Genomic DNA, 19,841 nt, shown 5'->3' on the forward strand with positions numbered 1-19,841 from the left:
AAAAATGTATCAGAATTTTTTTTTCTATATGAGTCTAAGCAAACCTGCCTAGTGTCTGTCCTTTAGCTAACATTTTGATTTAAGATGGTTCCGTAACCTCATGACAACATTTCTGTCCAGAGACTTGATAAGGAAAGTAGGACAAAGAATTGGCCCCTGATGTCTTTAGGTTTAGTGTAAACTGATGAAATGTAGCATTAGGCCACTCTGTGTCCATGACTATGGAGCCTATATATGTTTTTGAGAAAACCCTGCATTCCATACACCTACTGTCATTTAAATTTTCAGTTTGAAATAACTTAAACAAACAAACAACAACAGCAAACAACAAAACGGTTAATCAGCTTCCAAGTGTGTTTCTTCACGCACATTCACGCACAGGGGTTACTGTAAACCTGACATTTAACGTAATCACTCTCAATAAATATTTAAGACACTTAACGCAATGTTCATTTCCGCCGTCCTCAACGAAACTTTCACGTGATGTATATTTCAGTGGCCTCTTTCATTCCAGATAAATATTGACGCACCTTAACACTGAGTAGGTCATTATCACACGGAGCCGGTAGATGTATATCTCGCGTTTATCAGTAGGAACAACTTCAAAGCGTCGCACAGCCAATCAAATTAGCGCAGCCCCAGTCCTGCAATGTTCGTGTCACAACGCAGGTAGAGAACGCGGAGGAATAGTTAATCTTTCGAATCAGCGTGGCTAGAGGTGGCATGGATGCTGGACTTGGGATATTTTACGAAACTTTAGCGTAGAGAAATATTTGCAGAAGTGTTTTGCAATAGATTTATATTGAAAACATTTACTTGCTGGCTTATATGTAATGTGTAATGGAAAATGGCATTAGAGGGGTCAACTATAAAAAGTCGAATCAAAAGTCTTCTTCGCTCACCGTCCATCAAACTGAAGAGGAATCAACCAGAGCCGGAAGACCTTACCAATAAAGTGAGTCAGTAAGCTATATTTTAAATTAAAAGTCATGAAGAATATAGACGTCAGCGATTGCCAGTGTTTGGGTGCAACTGGGTAAACTGTTCTCTCAATTTATTTAACCAAGAGATTACCAAGGTCAGTTTAGTTTTGTGTCGTTTGATTAGCACTGTTGACAGCTGTCTCATACTATTGATGCATTTCAAGTTCTGACAGGCTGCAATTAGATTTATCTTATTTTAAACGACATAAAGTAAAATAATATAGGCTAAATGTAAAAGTGAAAATGCCCAAAGAGCTCTCTCTCTCTCTCTCTCTCTCTCTCTCTCTCTCTCTCTCTCTCTCTCTCTCTCTCTCTCTCTCTCTCTCTCTCTCTGTTTTTTTATTATTTTCCACACGTACAACGTATTGCTACAATAGTGCATATGAGTGAACCTCTTCTATGTGTGAGTTGACCGTTAACAAAATGTAGTAATTGACAGGCTACGGGAATTTTCTTTACGGGAATGTTTTACAGACAAGGTTTGAAAGGACCATATGAACAAAAAGAGAATCGATGTAGCGCGATAAAGTGTAAACTCCTGTTAACAAAGTAATCAGCCCAGAGGTGCAGATCAGAAGTGGCCATCAGAAATGCGCTCCAAGAAATTAAGAGACTTGAAACGGAAGTGTTCCAGGCATTCGGCTGTTATTACTTAATTTGATTTTTTCGATTGTAACTTCAATTAAAATCAACAGAATGACAATGTTTGGACATAGGGATGCAGATTTAAAGTTATCTGGACATTTCGTTGTCTCTCAGCTCATAGAGAATTCACGCTGATTTCTGGCCTGCTACTACATTGCAGACTGGTTTGTTTTTTCTTTGTTTTGAGATCAAGAAAGGACTGAGAATGAAGTCCGTCAGCCCCTCTGTTTACAAAAAAGAAAAACTTCAGACAGGATCGTTTGCCAAGTGGAGTGTGTGTGTATGTGTGTGTGTTAAACCTTGTCTAGCCCTCTCCTCTTGTGCACTGGTCAGATACACTCATGCTTTTCCTCTGTGTACTGTAGTCTAGACACTCACAGATTAACCTCCTCTGAAGGTAATGAGAGATGACCTTTCTTTGGATAAACTTTATTATGTTTTCTGACCATGTTACTCAACTGTGCTAAAAACAATTCCACACCACAATGTGAAGACAGAGCAAAATATAGAAACTGCATGAAGGCACATTTCCACTTGGATGGGCGTATTTATCTTACAAGTGATGATAATGAGTCAGATGACATGTTTTATATCTGTCTCCTCATGTGACAATGAAACATGGACATCTCCCTGGCTCCATGGTAGACTGTCTGGACATCTCGTCTCCTGTGTACAAACTGACAGGATTGCAATGTTATTGACAATGAGTACAATGAACAGACTGATCCATGGTATTGACTGAGGACTCAAAACCAATTAACTGACTTTTTATATTTATTCAGTCCTTTATTTTGAGATTGACTGTAAACCTACCATGTCTACAGTCTTAAAAGCCATTTGATGTAAAGCTTTTGTTCTCTGTGATTACCAGTACAAATGACATTTCTTTAATATAAAACCTAAACAAAGTTCTGTGTAGACTCACCAGCAATGTGCGGATGCAGCTGTCAGTTGAATGTTTGATATGTATTAAAACTTGTAAGATGACAGCATCAGTCCAATGTAGGAGTAATAGGTATAACAATAACGTATTATGCTTGCGTAGAGAATTTTATTGTAATTAGTTTGTTAATGTCTCATTGTAATGACCCATTTTAATCTGAGTGTGTGTGTGTCCTCTGGAAGGTGACTTTGGAGAAAGTATTAGGGATCACAGCTACAGGAAACAGTGGCCTGACTTGTGATTCTAACTCAGGGATTGTGGCATACCCAGCAGGGTAAGTGGAGCACTGCATACTCATGTCTTCTTTCACCCAACATGAAAGAACACAGGCAAAACAGGGTTAAGATGTATTGCTGCTGTTTTGTGCGTTCTATGTGTTGTATTAGATAAATTTTATTTGGAGTTGTATAATGTATTGTGATTAATATGCACATGGTGTCAGTAATTCATTATGCTTATACTGTGACTTTTGTTCGGTAATAAAATCCACTTGAATTCACACAACTGAATAGCTTTAGCAATGACCTTAGTGCTTTTGAATAAAAATCTAGCAGGTAGGAAACTCTGCCTTTATCTGCTATTTTTACTGTGTTCTTTTTTTGCAGTAATGTGAGCCAGTTTACTGACCCCAGAGTCTTCTGAGCCCATCTTTAAAGCAGAGGACTCATGAACCTCTTTAGACAAACTGTCATAGAACAATACAACAATACAGAAATGTTTGTTGTACGGCTGTGGTGCTGAGTGGTGTGTGTGATCAGCTGTACTAACAAGGCTAATGCAGTGTTTAGTTTTGGGTCATGAAGAACTGTATTTGGGTCAGGAGCCTCTTAAAATAAGTGCAATGTCTGAGACAAGAAGAACCGGGGACCTTAATCTCTGATTGTGCGAGGATGTTTCTCTGTGCGTGTGTGTGTGTGTGTGTGTGTGTGTGTGTGTGTGTGAGGTGAGAGAGAACGAACACAAACATTTGTGTGTTACTGCCCACGGTTCAAATGTAAATCCAATTTTCTTCTGTACTTTAAAATCCGTGTTTTGGAACGTCTCCTCAACCAATTAGTCGTGCGTTGTGCGAGGTCAAACCATAGACTCATTCATGACCAGTGCCAATCAGGTGTGTTAGCTATACTATATACATTCTGAGGCTGCAGTCATGTATGTGTATTATGTGCTGTGGGTATTAAATCACTGTGTGTTGTTCTCTGTGGTCCCTTCAGGTGTGTGGTAGTTCTGCTCAACCCCAAGAAAAACAGACAACAACACATCATTAACACATCCAGGTATTAAAACAGTGCACCCACACACACAATGTATTACACTATTAGAGCTCATAAAAACCTACTCTAGGTTCCTCAGTCCCCTATAGCTGTACAGGTGAGCCATCATAATCATACTTATCATGCATGTACTGGCCAGTGTGAGTAATCTTACTGTGGACTGAAAGTTTTCAAAGGTAAAATATACATGCAAAAGTATTGTACATAATAATGATGTATTTGTGCTTTGTAGTGTATGAGTTTAAAATGAAATGATATGAGCTTTTTTTCCCCTCTCTCTCTCTCTCTCTCTCTCTCTCTCTCTCTCTCTCTCTCTCTCTCTCTCCCTCTCTCTCTCCCTCTTGTAGAAAAACTATCACCACTGTAGCCTTCTCTTCAGATGGCAAATACCTGGTAACAGGAGAGGTAGTGCATTTTTTTTCTGGATTTTAGTCACTTTGATTTTGTCCCTCTGTGCTGTGCTGACTGTGTCTCTCTTTTCTGCTGTTCTTTTACTGGGAAAATAGATGATGAGTGACAGGCTTGGTGTTGGTATCTTTCATTGCTCCCCATGTTCATAGGGCTAAAGATAATTACCTATTTTTCGAACCTGACCATTCTCTTATTGATTTAATTGAAATATTGACAAATGGATAATTGGTAATTCCACCACAGTTTCACTTATTACTTCACTATGAACAATTATCGAAGCCTAAAGAGATCATATAAATCTATATGCATGCTTCGAATTAAAACAATAAAAAGAATATCCATTCAAACTGCTTAGTTGTTTCTTAACTGTTTTTTTCTTTTAATGGAGTCCATCTGTGATTGGCTGTTGTATTAAAAATACCCTGCCAAGGCAGTCATTTTTGTGCCATGCTCACACATATTGTCTAGGCAGAGTAATGACTGCACGACTAAATGAAAATCCACTTGGGCTCAATAAACAAACATTTTACTGCTCTAGATATGTGTGGTGTTACAACAGAGGCCCTGAACGTCACAACCACACAACCCTTTCTTTTCCTGCCTGACACGCAGGACTGTTCCACGCCCACCTCCCACGGTCATGTGGACTGTGTCACACTTTTGATCTCCGAAGCCCATTACAGTAATCCTCTTCATCCATTATGAGCCGATTAAAGTCTTCCTCTAGAGTTGTGAATGGGCGTGCTAAGGTTACCATAGCAACTGAGTGAGCTGGGAGAAATGATTGGTAGTGTAGCTGTAATGTTTATACATGTGCACACTGTCTCTTTACTTAGTGTGTAAACTAGGCTGTATACCGGACAGGTTATATTGAGGTCAGTTTTTGACACTGCTATAGAACTTATGATCTTAGACACACAGTCCCTGTGTCGTCTACATGGCTTTTGTTCTTTCATCATTACCTGTGTCTGTGTGCTCTGTCTTGCTATCTCTCTCTCTGTGTGATTGTATCAGAGTCAGTGAGAGCAGATAGACTGGACAGTGCCAGCTGCTGCTGCTGCTGCTGCTGCTGCAGTAAGGGTAGACACAAACCCTGACAGGCTGATCTGATTTAGCCTCAGAGTCTAATAATTTCTCTGTTCAGAGAAAATGTAGCTGGAGCCTTTTTCCCTTCATTGTTCTCTAGCTAAAGTGGTTCTCTGTTCTCGATTTGCCCTCACCGTGACCTCTGTGGAGGGCGTGTGCAGATTACAACATGAAGAGAACAGTCCTGTTTACCCTTTGCCTCAGACCAAAAAAAAAAACAACTGTGTTTATGATGGCTATAATCTCAGGCAACATAGCTCGCAATCCTTACAAATGCTCTCTGCTCTATTTAAATGTTCTGTGCTATGTTTTTTCCTTCTTAATACATAGTCTAGTCTTTGTTCTTGCCCTCTGATCATGGAAAGCTTGGAACATAGCAGTGAAAGGTGCTTCTGTTGGGCCCAGGATTCTAAGGACTCTCCTGTGATCAGCTCAGCTGGGTTTAAATCTCCATATTTTTGCAGCCTTACTCTTTAAAAAAATTTTTTTTTTTAGGGCTGTCAGTGGACTTTGTTATTTGGTTTAGTAAATAATTTGTACAAATCTTTCTCTGTTTGTCTCTCTCTTTGTCTATCTGTCTGTTTCTCTCTCTTTCTCTCTGTCTCTCTTTCTTTCTTTCTGTCTCGCTCTTTGTCTGTCTGTCTGTCCGTCTCTCTCTCTCTCTCTCTCTCTGGTGTCAGAGTGGTCATTTGCCTGCTGTGCGTGTATGGGATGTGGTGGAGAAGACTCAGGTAGCAGAGCTGCAGGACCATAAATACGGTGTGGCATGTGTGGCATTCTCTCCAAACAGCAAGTACATCGTCAGCGTGGGCTACCAACATGACATGAGCATCAACGTTTGGGCCTGGAAGGTTCTGTAACAGCCAGTCACTACCATTCCTCAGCTTTTTGCATATCCATATATTCCTTCGTCCTCACTATTGTGCATCATGTAGTTCCTAAGTTGTTAACTTCTGCTTTTCTTAGAATCTACCAAACTGATGTGCTTCCTCTGATCAAATTATCCTTTAATATGTAGAATTTGTCACTACACTACTTAAATGGTGAAGCTGTTTTATGATGAATTATGGTTCTTGAATTATTTAGCATTTTTATTGTTGTTGTAGAAAAACACAGTGGTTGCTGCTAACAAGGTGTCCAGTAAGGTGACAGCAGTCTCCTTCTCTGAGGACAGCTCATACTTTGTCACTTCTGGGAACCGACATGTTCGATTCTGGTATCTGGAACCCTCTAGCTCCGCCAAGGTAGCCCTTTTCAACAGTTTTGAAATTTAATTTAATAAATTCTTCTTTTTTTACTGTGCATAATAGGACAATCAGTTGGTAAATATCTTTTCCAAGCCAATTCAAACATTTTTGCTACCACTAAAAATCAATCTGGTGTTTCAACTCAAATACTTCTAAAGTAAGACTGCTTTGTGTATGTGAACAGAACTTTGTTCTATTAGCATGCTGTGTTAAGGCAAGCTTTCTAAGACCACTTCTTACCCGGTATTGCTTGAGTCCGCTGTAATACTAAAAAAGTAGTAAAAAATCCTTTAAAATGGCCTTCAGGTGACAGCTCCTGTTCCATTGCTGGGACGCTCTGGTCTGTTGGGTGAGCTCCAGAATAACTTCTTCTGTGATGTAGCCTGTGGGCGTGGCAGGAAGTCTGAGAGCACCTTTTGCATCACTTCCTCTGGTCTTCTGTGTGAGTTCAATGAGAAGAGGATGCTTGATAAGTGGGTGGACCTACGGGTGAGTGACAGGAAAGTTCATTAACATACAGCTGTTTGAATGGCAGTTTTGATACCTGACCCAGTTTAATTTCCACCTGCCTTCATTAACCCCTGTTCCACTGGTTATACACATTAGATCAGCTTTATGCCTCTTCATCTCTGGAAAGCCATATTCCAGGCTCCCATAAGTGTAACATATACTTGTTGTTTAGAGCATATACATGTAGTCATTGTTCTCTTAGTAACCTAATTTGATTTGGCCCTCAAAACCACGTAAGGAGACTGAGTCTGAAATATTCCTTTAACAGTTAACTTCTGTCTTCGTACAAAGAGTATGAGATCTGTGAACATCGGAGTGCTGTCGTGTATCCCAGGTCATGACGGCCTTGGGTGCGAGTGTGTTGTGGTGAGGGCATTTATGTGGGCTGCCCGGCTGGGTGGTGTGTTTGTTCTGAGACTGCTGGGTTTTAGTGTGTCTTAATTCAGCTGTACAGGGATCACAGGGAGATTTTGCTGAGAGCACTGACACATTGTCTTGGTTCACCTCCAGAGGTCACAGCTCCTTTAAGCCTTTTTAACCTTTCTGTCCCCCAAAACAAATTACCACTTTAACGGAAGTGTACTAGTGGTACATGTAACTGTCTAACAAAATGTGTGTGTGTGTGTGTGTGTGTGTGTGTGTGTGTGTGTGTGTGTGAACATTTATTGTGTTAGTGCTGAAATAGGACTTTGTTTTGTCTTTTCTGTCTCTAGAGTTTTTCCTCTATAAGGGCTCTTCTTGTCAGAGATGACAGATACAGCTACTACAAATTCCTCTTCTTCTTCTTCTTCTTCTTTTTCTTCTTCTTCTTCCTGTTTCTTCTTCTTCTTCTTCTTCTTCTTCTTTTTCTTCTTCTTCTTCTTCTTCTTTTTCTTCTTCTTCTTCTTCTTCTTCCTCTTTTTCTTCTTCTTCTTCTTCTTCTTCTTCTTCTTTTTCTTCTTCTTCTTCTCATTATTATTATTATCTGTAGTAGTAGTATCTTTCCCATGTCCTAACATCACTCTCTGTCCCTTTCTCTTTCTCTCTGTAGACCAGCATGGCTCGGTCTCTCTGTGTGAGCGAGGAGCTCATTGCATGTGCCTGTGCAGATGGCACAGTACATGTCTTCAGTCCGCTCGACCTCCACTTTGTCCGCACGGTACCACGCCCTCATCAGCTGGGTATCAATGTGGAGTCAGTCAGTCAACACAGGTAAGGTCTACAGGGCAGGCTAACAGAGAGAAGTTAACAACAACAACAACAACAACAACAACAACAACAAACAAACAGTAAAATACCCTGATTCTGTTTTTAATATTGTTTGTTTTGAGTTACTGTATATGTGAGTGATTCAAATAACTTGCAAATAACTGCCATTTCACAGATAGTTTAATGTCTTGGTATGATATTTAAATCTGCCGCTCATAAACGCTATTATCTTTTTACTGTGACTAGCTGGTGTTTCATACATGCTGAATGTTCAAGTGGAAATATTTGCACACTGGTTCTCACTAGAGTTACACACACATTCATACAGCTCTGTTTTTTTTTTTTTTTAACTTCCACTGCTCAGAGTCTATCTAATTTTACTGCCTCTTTCAGTCACCTGCTCTCTAACCAGGAAGCTCGTTACCCAGACTCAGTGGCTGTCACTTACGACCCAGTAAACTGCTGGCTGTCATGTGTGTATAATGACCACAGTGTGTATGTGTGGAATATGTCTGATATGGACAGAGTGGACAAACTGCACTCAGCTCTCTACCACTCTGCCTGTGTATGGGACCTGCAGGTAAACACTGCCTCTAAACTCAGTGCACAGTGTCAGGGTAAAGGACCATCTATGAGTCAGGTTTACATTTCAGAATAAGAATTCAAAGGAATAAAGCAAATGTTAAAAAAAAACATTCAGATAATTCATTCAAATGTTTAATCGAAACAAGTACTCTGTCTTTTTTATATAAAGTCATATAGGTTTGCAAATTTCTTGTATACACTGCAGTTCTACAGGAATGTGGTGGCCTAGGTCATTCCTGAGATGCATAGATGCATAGACAGAGTAGGTGTTCTGTGTAGTGGCAGTCTTTCTCTAGTTTCACAGGAATTTGACCTTGTGCCAGTGGTTTATTAGGTTTGGCTTTATTTGCAGAGTTTTATAATGAAACAGGTTTACAGGTGTAGGGCAAGGCTGGTGATTGCAGGTGCCAGATGGGTTTGGTGTTGTATATGTGTGTGACTGTGTATGTGATCTGTCATTCCAGATGTTACCAAAGCTCATCGATGAATTACAGGACAGAACGGGTTCAGCCGTGTTCGCCACCTGTTCATCTGATAACACAGTTCGGCTGTGGAGTGCAGATGGATACAGCTGTCTTTCTCACAGCAACACTCTCAGCAATGTCAGTTCACTCAAACTCAAAACTATTCTAGTCTTATTACCATCAGATATATTAAGAGGACAGGTCAAAACCATAAGCATAAACATCTTAACATTTAAAGGATCATATTAGTAATATATCAGTTTTCTTTTCCCAAACTCCTCTCCATATGTGACCGCATACCTCAGGACCTCCTGAAGATCATCTACATGAACAACAACACCTCTGCTCTACTGGACACAGAAGGAATTGCAGCCTGCAACAATGATAAACCTGATGGACAGACCACAGAGAATCGCACTGGTGTCAGAACTATCTGTGTGAGTCCAGATGGACAACACTTGGCCTCAGGAGATCGCAGTGGAACTCTGAGGTACTGAATGTCTGTACAGGGCAGGCTCTACGACAGGACAGAAACTCCCGACAAACCAGAACACATTGACACAGAATTACACTGGACTGCACTAAAGTACTCTGTTTACATCACTTGCATTACATATATGCATTACATGTATAACAGACCAACCTTTCTCTGAGTTAGGGCATATTGTTTTAGAATGAAGTGATATACTTCTTTTTGACTGTGCTGAAGTTTTCTGCATTTCATGTATTTAGGGCATAGATATGCTAAAGTGTATGTACTATATTGTCTTTCCATACATGGATCGTAGATCAACCTATGTATCTGTTTCAATGTATTGTTGCTTAGTTTTTTTTTGCAACTTGTGTAATGCTAGCCTTTCAGTGAGGCTTAAAATCTAGCATGTATCTTGCAGACTTTTAAGGACACACAAAACTAATAAGTCCTAGAACAGGTTTTATAATGTCACCAGTTGTTATAATCCATAGACAAGTGTGACTGAGCCATGGTAGGGATTGGTGGAGTTTTATGACAGTAAAGCGCAGCTGGCACAGTTTTTGTTTGGCCTGGTTTGGTCATTTTGGGATGGAATAGTTGTGCACTAAAGCCGCTGATCGGAGCCCATTGTGTTTCATAGAGTTCATGACCTCACAAACATGGAGGAGATTTTGAGAGTGGAGGCCCATGATTCTGAGGTTCTGTGTCTGGAGTACTCCAAACCTGAGACTGGTCAGTCTGTCTTTATCTGTAAAATGTGCAGAGTAAATATTTAGGCTTAGTATCTTCTTGCCCTTTTATTGTCAGGGTATTTGTGGTAGTGTGCTTTGTGATTTTTTTTTTTTTTACCATTGCATGCAGTGAATAAGATTTATGTTTCAGTATAAATAAGATGTATGTTTGCAGTATATTCAGTACATTTTGTCTTTAATTGTGTCTTATATATTGTTGTTTGTGAATATATGTGGAAGTACAGTATACTGGGTGGGTAAAATGGTATTTTGTGTGTGTGTGTGTGTGTGTGTGTGTGTGTGTGTGTGTGTGTGGCATATATCAGGGCTTAGTCTGTTAGCCTCTGCGGGTCGTGATCGTCTCATCCATGTACTGGATGCTGAGGAAGACTATGGTTTGCTACAGACTCTGGATGAACACTCTTCCTCCATCACAGCTGTCCGCTTTGCTGGTGAGACACTGCTCTCTGCTTTCACTTTAGATGTTTTTGACCTCCGTAAGCCTTTTTCTCATTATGCTGATACAACCAGAATGATAAACAGGAGAAAAAAACATTTTTTAATAACACTCCTCCTCTGAACCAAAGAATGACTAAACCAAGCCCTTTAAAAGTTGGCATTATTGGTAACAGTATTTGGATATCATATAAGAGTAATCAATTCCACAGCACGTTAAGTGCCTGTAAAGCATCATCATTGTTACTAACTTTCCTCTTGTTTTCATTGCCATGGTAATTGTAGCCAATGAGGGGAAGATCCGGATGATAAGCTGTGGGGCTGACAAGAGTGTTTATGTCCGTACGGCGCACAGGGTAGGTCTTCAGTGAATGTCCTTATTCTTCTATGATTGTTAACTGCTCTCCATACCCTTCAGTCCACTCTGAATTTTACTCTGTTGGTTTGGATGAATACACAGTGCTCATTAAAACACAGGACAAGGGAGACTATTTTTCCTCTGGTTGGCAAAAACAAAAAAGTTTCAAATTACGTGAAGGTTCCTGGATGAGTCTTGTTTGGAACATGCTTCATTTAAGCTTTTTTTACAACCATGCCCAGACCCATAGCACAGTGACCAAGCTCTTTTTTGCCTCACTCAGACTGTCAGAGGAGCAGAGTTCAAACCAACACACCACATAGTGAGGAAAACAGGCCTGTATGACATGGACATACATCCCAGCGGTAAATACGCTGCTGTTGGATGCCAGGACCGAACAGTCAGGTGTGTTTGTATGTATGTGTGCATGCGTGAGACTGGTAATCTAGCCATCTCCTTGCACTGTGGGTCTTTGTCTCCATCAGTGGATATTTCTTACCATCTTAACTCTTTAAGTGTATATGGAAGACCACACCCATGATATGTATGTGCAAGGTACATTTAACCTAAAGTTATTCTTCTGCTTTGCCAGAGTCTTCAACATCAGCAGTGGTAAACAGAAGAAAACTTATAAGGGCTCACAGACAGAAGATGGCAGCTTGCTCAAGGTGCTGATTAGTGCTAAAGGGTCTATTTTTTTTTTTTAACCAACCTCATCTCTGGTCTTAGGAAATGAATATAACATCCTCATTAAACATCTCCATTTTCACATGACCTCACGTGAGCTCCCCCTCTTGTTTTATACGCTTTCAGAGTAACACACTTTTATTCTGTTATGTCTTCAGTTCATTGCCAATAGGCCAAAGTCGTTCATTTTTACTGTAGTCTCAGTAAATACACTGTGGAGTTTGTTCTGTATTCCTGATGGCTTTTTTGCCGCTGTAGGTTCAGATCGACCCATCAGGGCTATATGTGGCCACCAGCTGCTCAGATAAAAGCATCAGCATTTTTGACTTCTGCAGTGGAGAGTGTGTGGCTACCATGTTTGGACACTCAGGTAAAATACCTGGTCACAGTTCCAGTCGGGTCATCTGTTTTTCCACAAACGGGGCTCTTCACTCGGTTTTTAAAGATATTCCATCCTCACCACTTCACAACTGTAGTATGTTTGTGTCATTATACGATGCAACCATAAAGAGATGAGATGGCCTTAGTTAGGGCAGAAAAGTGGATGTTTGTAAGAAGCCAGTTAGTGTATAAGTTGTTTGTTTTGAAAGTATGTTATGTACGTTGATTATTATTCATTTTTCTTTGTCTTCTCAGAGATTGTGACCGGCATTAAGTTTACTGAGGACTGCAGGCATGTAATCACAATTTCTGCAGACAGGTATGTTTGGTCCTGCGGTGTTTATGTGAATGTCAAAAATGTGTTTTCAGTAAATGAAAGTATGGAACAAACAGGCAAAGTGATAAGACATGTTAATAAACTATTATGGAAACTAACTAGATAAAAGTTTGTTATTTTTGGCCAAACACTGTATTTTCAGCACTGTATGGTATTGCACATGTGAATGTAATGAGCATCAAACAGTGGCTCTGTCCTGCATGTGACTTATACCCTGTCCTGCTAAGTGTGTGTTCATGTTAGTTTTTCAGTGTTAGTGTGTTAATGTGTGCGTGCGTATGCGCGCGAGTGTGTGTCTCAGTTTTGATTGCTATCCCTGCTTGATTTGTCTAAACTCTTGATTTGTCTGGTCTCTGTATTTAGTTGTGTGTTTGTATGGCGTCTGGCTCCTGTGCTGACCATAAATATGAGAGAACGTCTTGCTCAACTTAGAAACTCTCCACGTGGCCAGTCTGTGAAGAGCTCTGTCCTGAGGTACCACAGACTACAGCAACAGAAACTGGTCCCACTATGATTTTACTGGTTCAATCCTGTAATGCACCTCTATGTTTAACATACTGTTACCAACATAAAACCACATGTGTCTGTGTGTCAGGCGTTCATCTGTGAGCCGTGTGGAGATGAATAGTGCTCCATCTTTGCTGAGCCTCTCTTCTGAGAGTGAGAAAGATGAGGAAGATGATGAGAATGCTGTGAAAGGGCTTGAGGAAGGCCTAGACAACCTACAGGACTTTATTCACCGTCCGTCATCTGTGGGCAGTGTTGGGAAAGAGCAAGGTCAAACAAACAGTTATGTGCAGAACCATACAAAACAGACATTTATTAGGTTGTTTATTTAAATGCAAAACAGCTGTCTCTCCTAAGACATATACATTCAAAGACATTGAACTGTATGTGGAGGATGGCATAGGTGTGTAGCAGTAGTGCCTATATGAGGGAGAATAATGTATTATGTTGTATTGTGGTCTGACTTAGGTGTTCCTGAAGAGGGGAATGACTGCACCTCCAACAAGGTCTGAATCTTAGTTTGAATCTTGATTATAGACCATTTGGATGTGTTCATACATATTTAAGAAGATGTTCTATCTTCATGACATTGTTCTAGATCTGACCAAGTCTTTATTTTGTATCATTTCAAGACCATACTTATGATCAAATTGACACAAGGCTGCTAAATTTAGGTGTTAATCATCTGAAAATGTCATGTTTATTTCATTTTTACTGGCCTGGCAGGACCACTCTGTAGGGGTTTGTTCATCCAGCACACCCGAGGTTGCTCCCCGGCCACGCAGACGTTGGTCGTGTAAGATGGGATCTCTGGAGCTGATGGTGAAGTCCATGTTGGAGCTGAGGGAGCTAGATTCTCCCAAAAGAGGTCACACAGGTTCTCAGGAGAGAGACAGCTTCTCCAACCTGCAAGGAGCAGCGGTGAGGACTAGCACAGTCAATGGGCCTGAGATAGGAGTAGTTTAAATGGGTCTGAAATGACCACTAGCAACTGAGCTACACCCACTGTCTGGATCTGTTTTGCTCTAGTCTCGCACTACCACACCTGGACAGGTACAGTCGGGTGTGTTAGTGGTGGGTTAAAAACTGCAATGTCCTGTCCTGACAACTGAGGGAAAGAAACACAGGTTTAGCTTGTAGTGTTTTGGGCTGGAATAGAGAGGTTAAATGACTTGAGTCATAAAGATAGAAAAAAAAAATGTGAGACATAATATATATGGACAGCATTACAATTCTGAACATATAAACCCATGTTACTGCATTGTCGTAAAATGGATTTAGCATTACCATTTCGTTAATCATCTATGTATATTTTCTCTCACTTATTCTCTCATTTGTTCTTTCTCTCTGTCACTGTCTCTCTTTCTTGGAGAAGGATGGTCAGCCTAAGAAGCGTCGGCGTCCTCACTCAGCCTGGTTGGTCCCCATATCTAATCCAGAGCCTGAGGGGGTGGTTCTGTACCCACAGCTGTGCCAGCGGATTGCCAGCCTGCCGGCTGCCACTGAACACTCACTGCAGGGTCAGGACCAGGACCTTGGTCAACATCAAAGTCAAGGCTGGGATCAAGATTGTGGGGGTGACCAAGGGCTGTTTCAAATTCAGAGAAATGATATGGGGCAGGGCCAAGATGAAGAGTCCCAGTACCAAGAGACTCAGAGTTCAGACAGTGCCTGTTCAGTTGGATACTGCAATGGTGACTCCAGCACAGAGCAATACCATGGAGGTAAGACCACAATCAACAAACCATCCATCAACATAAATTTCAATGTACAACATAGTAACATAGCATCGTACACAGCACACGATGGAAAGACAGGACACACACTGACAAGGCACAAGTTGAGTCATATTCTTCTTTCTAAATATTCATTCTACACTTGCACATAGGCAGTCAGAGTAAAGCATCCTACATTGGCATGGCAAGGACAAGAATGTATACATTCACTTTTAGTCTCAAACATGACTGAGCGTAAAATTCAATGGCTTTAGACTCAGATCTGGAGTCACACAGGACTGAAGAGGAACGGTCTGAGGAGGAGGATAACAATAGAGAGCAAATACAAAAGAGGCTATTTCTTAAGGCAGAGGGAAGAGGTACGTCAATCCACGCTCCCTTTGAAGCTGTTGCAGTGTATGTGTGTGTGTGTATATATATATATACAATCAGCCCTCCACGTTTGTGGGGTTAGGGGTGCAGGACCCCTGCAAAAGTGGAAAAAACGCGAATATCTCCAGGCCCCCCCAAAACTTAAGTCTTAATACTGTAGCCTGTATTTGTGGTAGTAAATGATAAAGTAGATTAATACCACATATATTTTATGCATTTATGACTTACTAAACTTTTTTTTAGTTTCCCTTATGTTGCACACTTGAGTAAAACGATGTCTGAACGGTGTTGGTACATTTTCTTCGTTTATTCAGTAACAGCATAAAAAATACACATTACTCCGACGTTTTATCTCGCTCCGTACTCTTTTCTTAAGTTTTATTTCTCTGCTACAGTGGTTCTAAATCCTGCTCCTGGGGGTCCCCTGCTCTGCACATTTTCCATCTTTTCCTGCTCTACCTACCTGACTGAACTCATCAGTGGCAATTTTGATTGGCTGAGCACAGCTGATTTAATCAAGAGCATGTTAATCACATCAAATCAGGTGTGTTTGGAGCAAGGATGGATGGAAAATATGCAGAGCAGGGGTCCCCCAGGAGCAGGATTGAGAACCACTCCTCTACTATACCAACAGATCACTACGTAACTCACTAGATCCTCTTCTCTTATAGGTATAGCGGCAAATTATGTCTCAATGCAACAGCATGAATAATAATGCAAAAAAAGTCTACAACATCCTGGAGGGATGGGTGTACCACATCTACATTTTCTAATATTTGTACGTCGTCTGTGATTTTCCGCAGTAGACTGCAAAACTCAAAAAAAAAAAATCCCTTTTAATTATTGATGGCAAACTCGCTAATAATCAAATCCGCAAAAGTGAAACCTGTGAATGTGGAGGGCCAGCTGTATGTGTATATATATATAACTCTATATATATATATATATATATATATATACATATATAGTTTTAGTTTTTTTCTTGTCAAAGATAATGTTTGTTCTTGTCAAAGATACTATTTTGTAAGCTAGTTACTATGTTACGATATTTTATGCTGGATAATAATGAATGGATTAAGTGTTCCTGGTGCTTGTGCACTGAAATAAGTGAATGATCAACTGAATGAATGTGTAATTGAATACATGGGAGGTGCTTTTGGGATTGCTGATTAATATTTTTCTGTGTGCTCAAATGCTTAGGAGTCCAGAGGAGACTCCAGGGTAGTACGACCACCCAAACATCCCCCCGCAGGTGAAGTATTATTCATAACTGCAAAAAAACTCCCTGATTCCAACAGCCTGTTATTTTACTCATAACTGACAACGTATTCCAAGAAAGGCTTCTTGAACAGTTAGAAATCAGAAATGCTATGTGAAATGCAATATGTTGTGAAGCACTTGTGATCTGTCTCCAGATATGCTTCTCCACTCCTGTCTAAAACTGGCAGAGCTAGGGACAGAAGCCCCAAGGTGACTGTGAAGCCCCTCGTGTCCACAGTGAGACCCCTAGTAGAGGATAAGGGCCTGGGGGACAAGGTAGAGCTGGACCTTCCAGAGAGGGGTTCTCCTCTTGGTTCCACCCCACATAGGAGGAGACCTCCTGGGACACTTCCCAGCAGGGTGGCCAGCCCCCTGGGCAAACCTCCTACAGGTCTCCAAAAGTCTTTGTCTGTACAGAGCTTAATAACAGATGGTGAGTATTGGAGCCCTGAAAGAGTGTTGAATTATGTATTGAGTCAGGATCACAGGAAATAAATTCACAAAGGTCTTTTAATCTTTTTAAAATTCATTTATTTGGATTTGAAGTTTGTTTTGGCTCAGAGAATCTTTTAGGTTTAAAATTAAGCTCTACAAACTGTAACGTGTTAAAATGGAGGACACAAAAAGTTTCAGTGTTGATTTTTGATAATGGAACCCTTATTTAGTTAAGAATTTAACACATGCGGCCCTTCCTTTATCACCTCCTCACTTCAGTTCGGAGACCTTTGACTCCACCACGGCCAAAAAGAGAGGGGCAGATCTCCAAGACCCGCCTTCACCATACCCTGTCTGCAGAGCACACCTCACTACAGGACAGTCCCCAGGGTCAGCGAGTCCTCAGAGCCCGCTCCTACATGAACCCCACCACCAGCTTCATGGCCAAGATCAGCCGTTCCGTATCTGTGGGAGAGGATATTCACCTGAGTCTGCCTGTCAGAGACAGCGGTTCTTCTTTCACTCCTTGTCAATCACCCACCAGCCCCTCCAGAACCACCCCTCCATTCTTACCATCTCCATGCTCCAGCTTGCCGGAATCCATTTCACATGAATCCGAGCTTGGTCGCAGAGATTCATTCCCTAGAACCCTCAAGACCCACCCACTAAGGAGCACTAGCTCCCAGTCTGGAGGTTGCATCAAGACCAGACCCTGTCCCAGCGAGGACACTAGCAATCTTAAAGACCCATTTGGTCGGTCAGGAAACCAAGGTGTGGACCCAGATATTCATTCTCATCAGGACCAGACTCAAGAGCTCGATGTAAGCTCCAAGGGGTCGTCTAATCTGTCTGTACCGGTTCCAGAGACACTTTCAGACAGCTCTAACCCTGAGAAATGTCCTGAAAAGTTCTTCACTAGCCAGCAAGAGCACCCTCTAGTGACTGTCCAAGCCTTCACTGTCACTGGAGACAACTGCAACTCCTCCAATCCAGGTTTGCGCCGGCGACGCTCCTCCTCTATCATCCTTGCGTCTATGCCTCTCCAACTTCCTCTTCAGTATTGCTCAGCTGGCCTCTGGCCTTTCTGCTTCTATCCTTCTCTCTCTCCCTCTTTCTGCACAAACCATTGCTGTCTGAAGGGTGAGTTCAGTTCACAAAGCTATCACACTCACTGTTTCATCACCCTGCCCTGCTTGTAGTTTGTGAGTCTATATTACTTTTCACACTGGAATGTGCTACTCAAGGGCTATCCTCAACCCAGCACTATCTTAAGCACAAGCCTTACCTGTCGCAAGGCCTCTCGTAGCACTGGACTAACATTCAGAATCTGGTTATATTGGAATGGAATTCTGCACCTAGCCCTACAATGTTTATGCTAATTCTGCTGGAGGACAAGCCTACAGCTGTTTAAAGTAGATTTTTGTCCCAGTCATGAGTCAAGACGAAAGATATATGCATTCTGAAAAGACCTAATATGCTCTCTGTACTTTAGCCATGATTTGTTGCTTAACTCTATGTAATAGCCCTCAGAACCGTTTCTTAACTGATGATGTCACTCTTGTTCTCAGAGTCCTCTGTTACTGTGGAGACATGCAGGGGTGTGGCAGTGGAACTGTGCAGTAGTGCAAGAAAGGCCACTCAGCTTTACAGAATGGTGAAAATATCTTCTAAATTTTACAAAGTTTTCCTGTACAAATTCTGTCTATCTGTTTTTCTGTTTATGCCCTCTGTCCTGTCTCAATAATTCAAAGATAAAATGTCCTCTTAAAGTTATGAGTTTAGTCATTCCTTCTTGTTTACACCGTAGTTTTTCTCATCTTAAATGATGTGTGCATTTATATGTGTCATTTTGTTATGTGGCCATTTGCTTGTTCATTCATATGTATGTCGGTGTCTCTTCTGTATGTGTGACTATTTGTAGGTGTGCTCTCACGGTGTAGACGGCAGTGCAGAGCAGCAGGAGATGAAGCAAGTCCTGTTGGACGCATTAGTAACAGTGCGCTCTGAGATGGAGGTTCTGACCCAACCCAGGTCTGGAGTGAACCAGAGCCAGGGTGGTGAGAATGCTTTGGCTCTGCTAGAACAGTACTCCCAACTTCTGCTCCAGACTGTTGAGAAGAGATTTGACCTTAAAACCTAACATATCATTTTAGTTGGACTACAAATCCAGTGTCGGCACTGTGCTCCATTAGGCAAGGTTTAGGTCATGGTAAATTTATTACCTGTTTGTTCATCTGTTGGGGTAGTAGAACATTCCTCAAGCGAAAATACTGAATACTTTGTTGTATTTTGCACAATTTTTGAATCTTAATCATGAGTGGTACTGTTTTAAAGTAACCAGAATCTTATTGTGGTGTTTTTCTATATTGTTGTAGTTTGGCATTTGATTCAACAACTGAAGATGTGAACTGAATCGTACATTGGTTCTTCAGTCTGAATGTCTTGAATAATATTTCATTATTGTAATACAACCCCCTATAGGGAGAATTAGATGACTTTGATTAGTTATAGTTTTCCAGACTAATTTCTGGCACTGTGTCATATGAGCCAGTTTTTAAATGTGTATATATATGAGGTCTATTTGGCTCTATTTCAATGTAAGGTCAGTATTTTACAAACATTTAACTGTTTTAATTTAATGTATTAGTGTGAATCTCTGTTTGAATGAGCACTCCAGCACCTATTGCAGTGGATAAAATGTATGTCGTGAAAGTGAGGTGTGTAGACAATTCTTACACAATAAAACAATAAAAGGTTACTTAAATAACTG

At 40.9% G+C, this 19,841-nt stretch overlaps 1 protein-coding gene across 1 annotated transcript; it reads left to right on the top strand.

Moving 5' to 3' along the window:
- The first annotated feature begins 847 nt into the window (after nt 1-847).
- Nucleotides 848-19,211, top strand: LOC115810219 (mitogen-activated protein kinase-binding protein 1-like). Its single transcript, XM_030772147.1, has 28 exons — nt 848-955; nt 2,754-2,845; nt 3,786-3,848; nt 4,193-4,250; nt 6,023-6,193; nt 6,449-6,589; nt 6,896-7,078; nt 8,130-8,290; nt 8,681-8,867; nt 9,337-9,474; nt 9,642-9,826; nt 10,452-10,543; nt 10,869-10,994; nt 11,284-11,354; nt 11,640-11,761; nt 11,949-12,024; nt 12,302-12,413; nt 12,680-12,743; nt 13,125-13,235; nt 13,357-13,538; nt 13,737-13,774; nt 13,995-14,189; nt 14,644-14,992; nt 16,577-16,628; nt 16,792-17,027; nt 17,351-18,064; nt 18,640-18,725; nt 18,993-19,211. Exons 1-28 carry the CDS (start codon nt 848-850, stop codon nt 19,209-19,211), a joined length of 4,332 nt encoding a protein of 1,443 aa, XP_030628007.1.
- Nucleotides 19,212-19,841: the final 630 nt, after the last annotated feature.

This window comes from Chanos chanos, chromosome 4 (genome assembly GCF_902362185.1).
Source record: "Chanos chanos chromosome 4, fChaCha1.1, whole genome shotgun sequence".
In the NCBI taxonomy this organism is placed as follows: domain Eukaryota; kingdom Metazoa; phylum Chordata; class Actinopteri; order Gonorynchiformes; family Chanidae; genus Chanos; species Chanos chanos.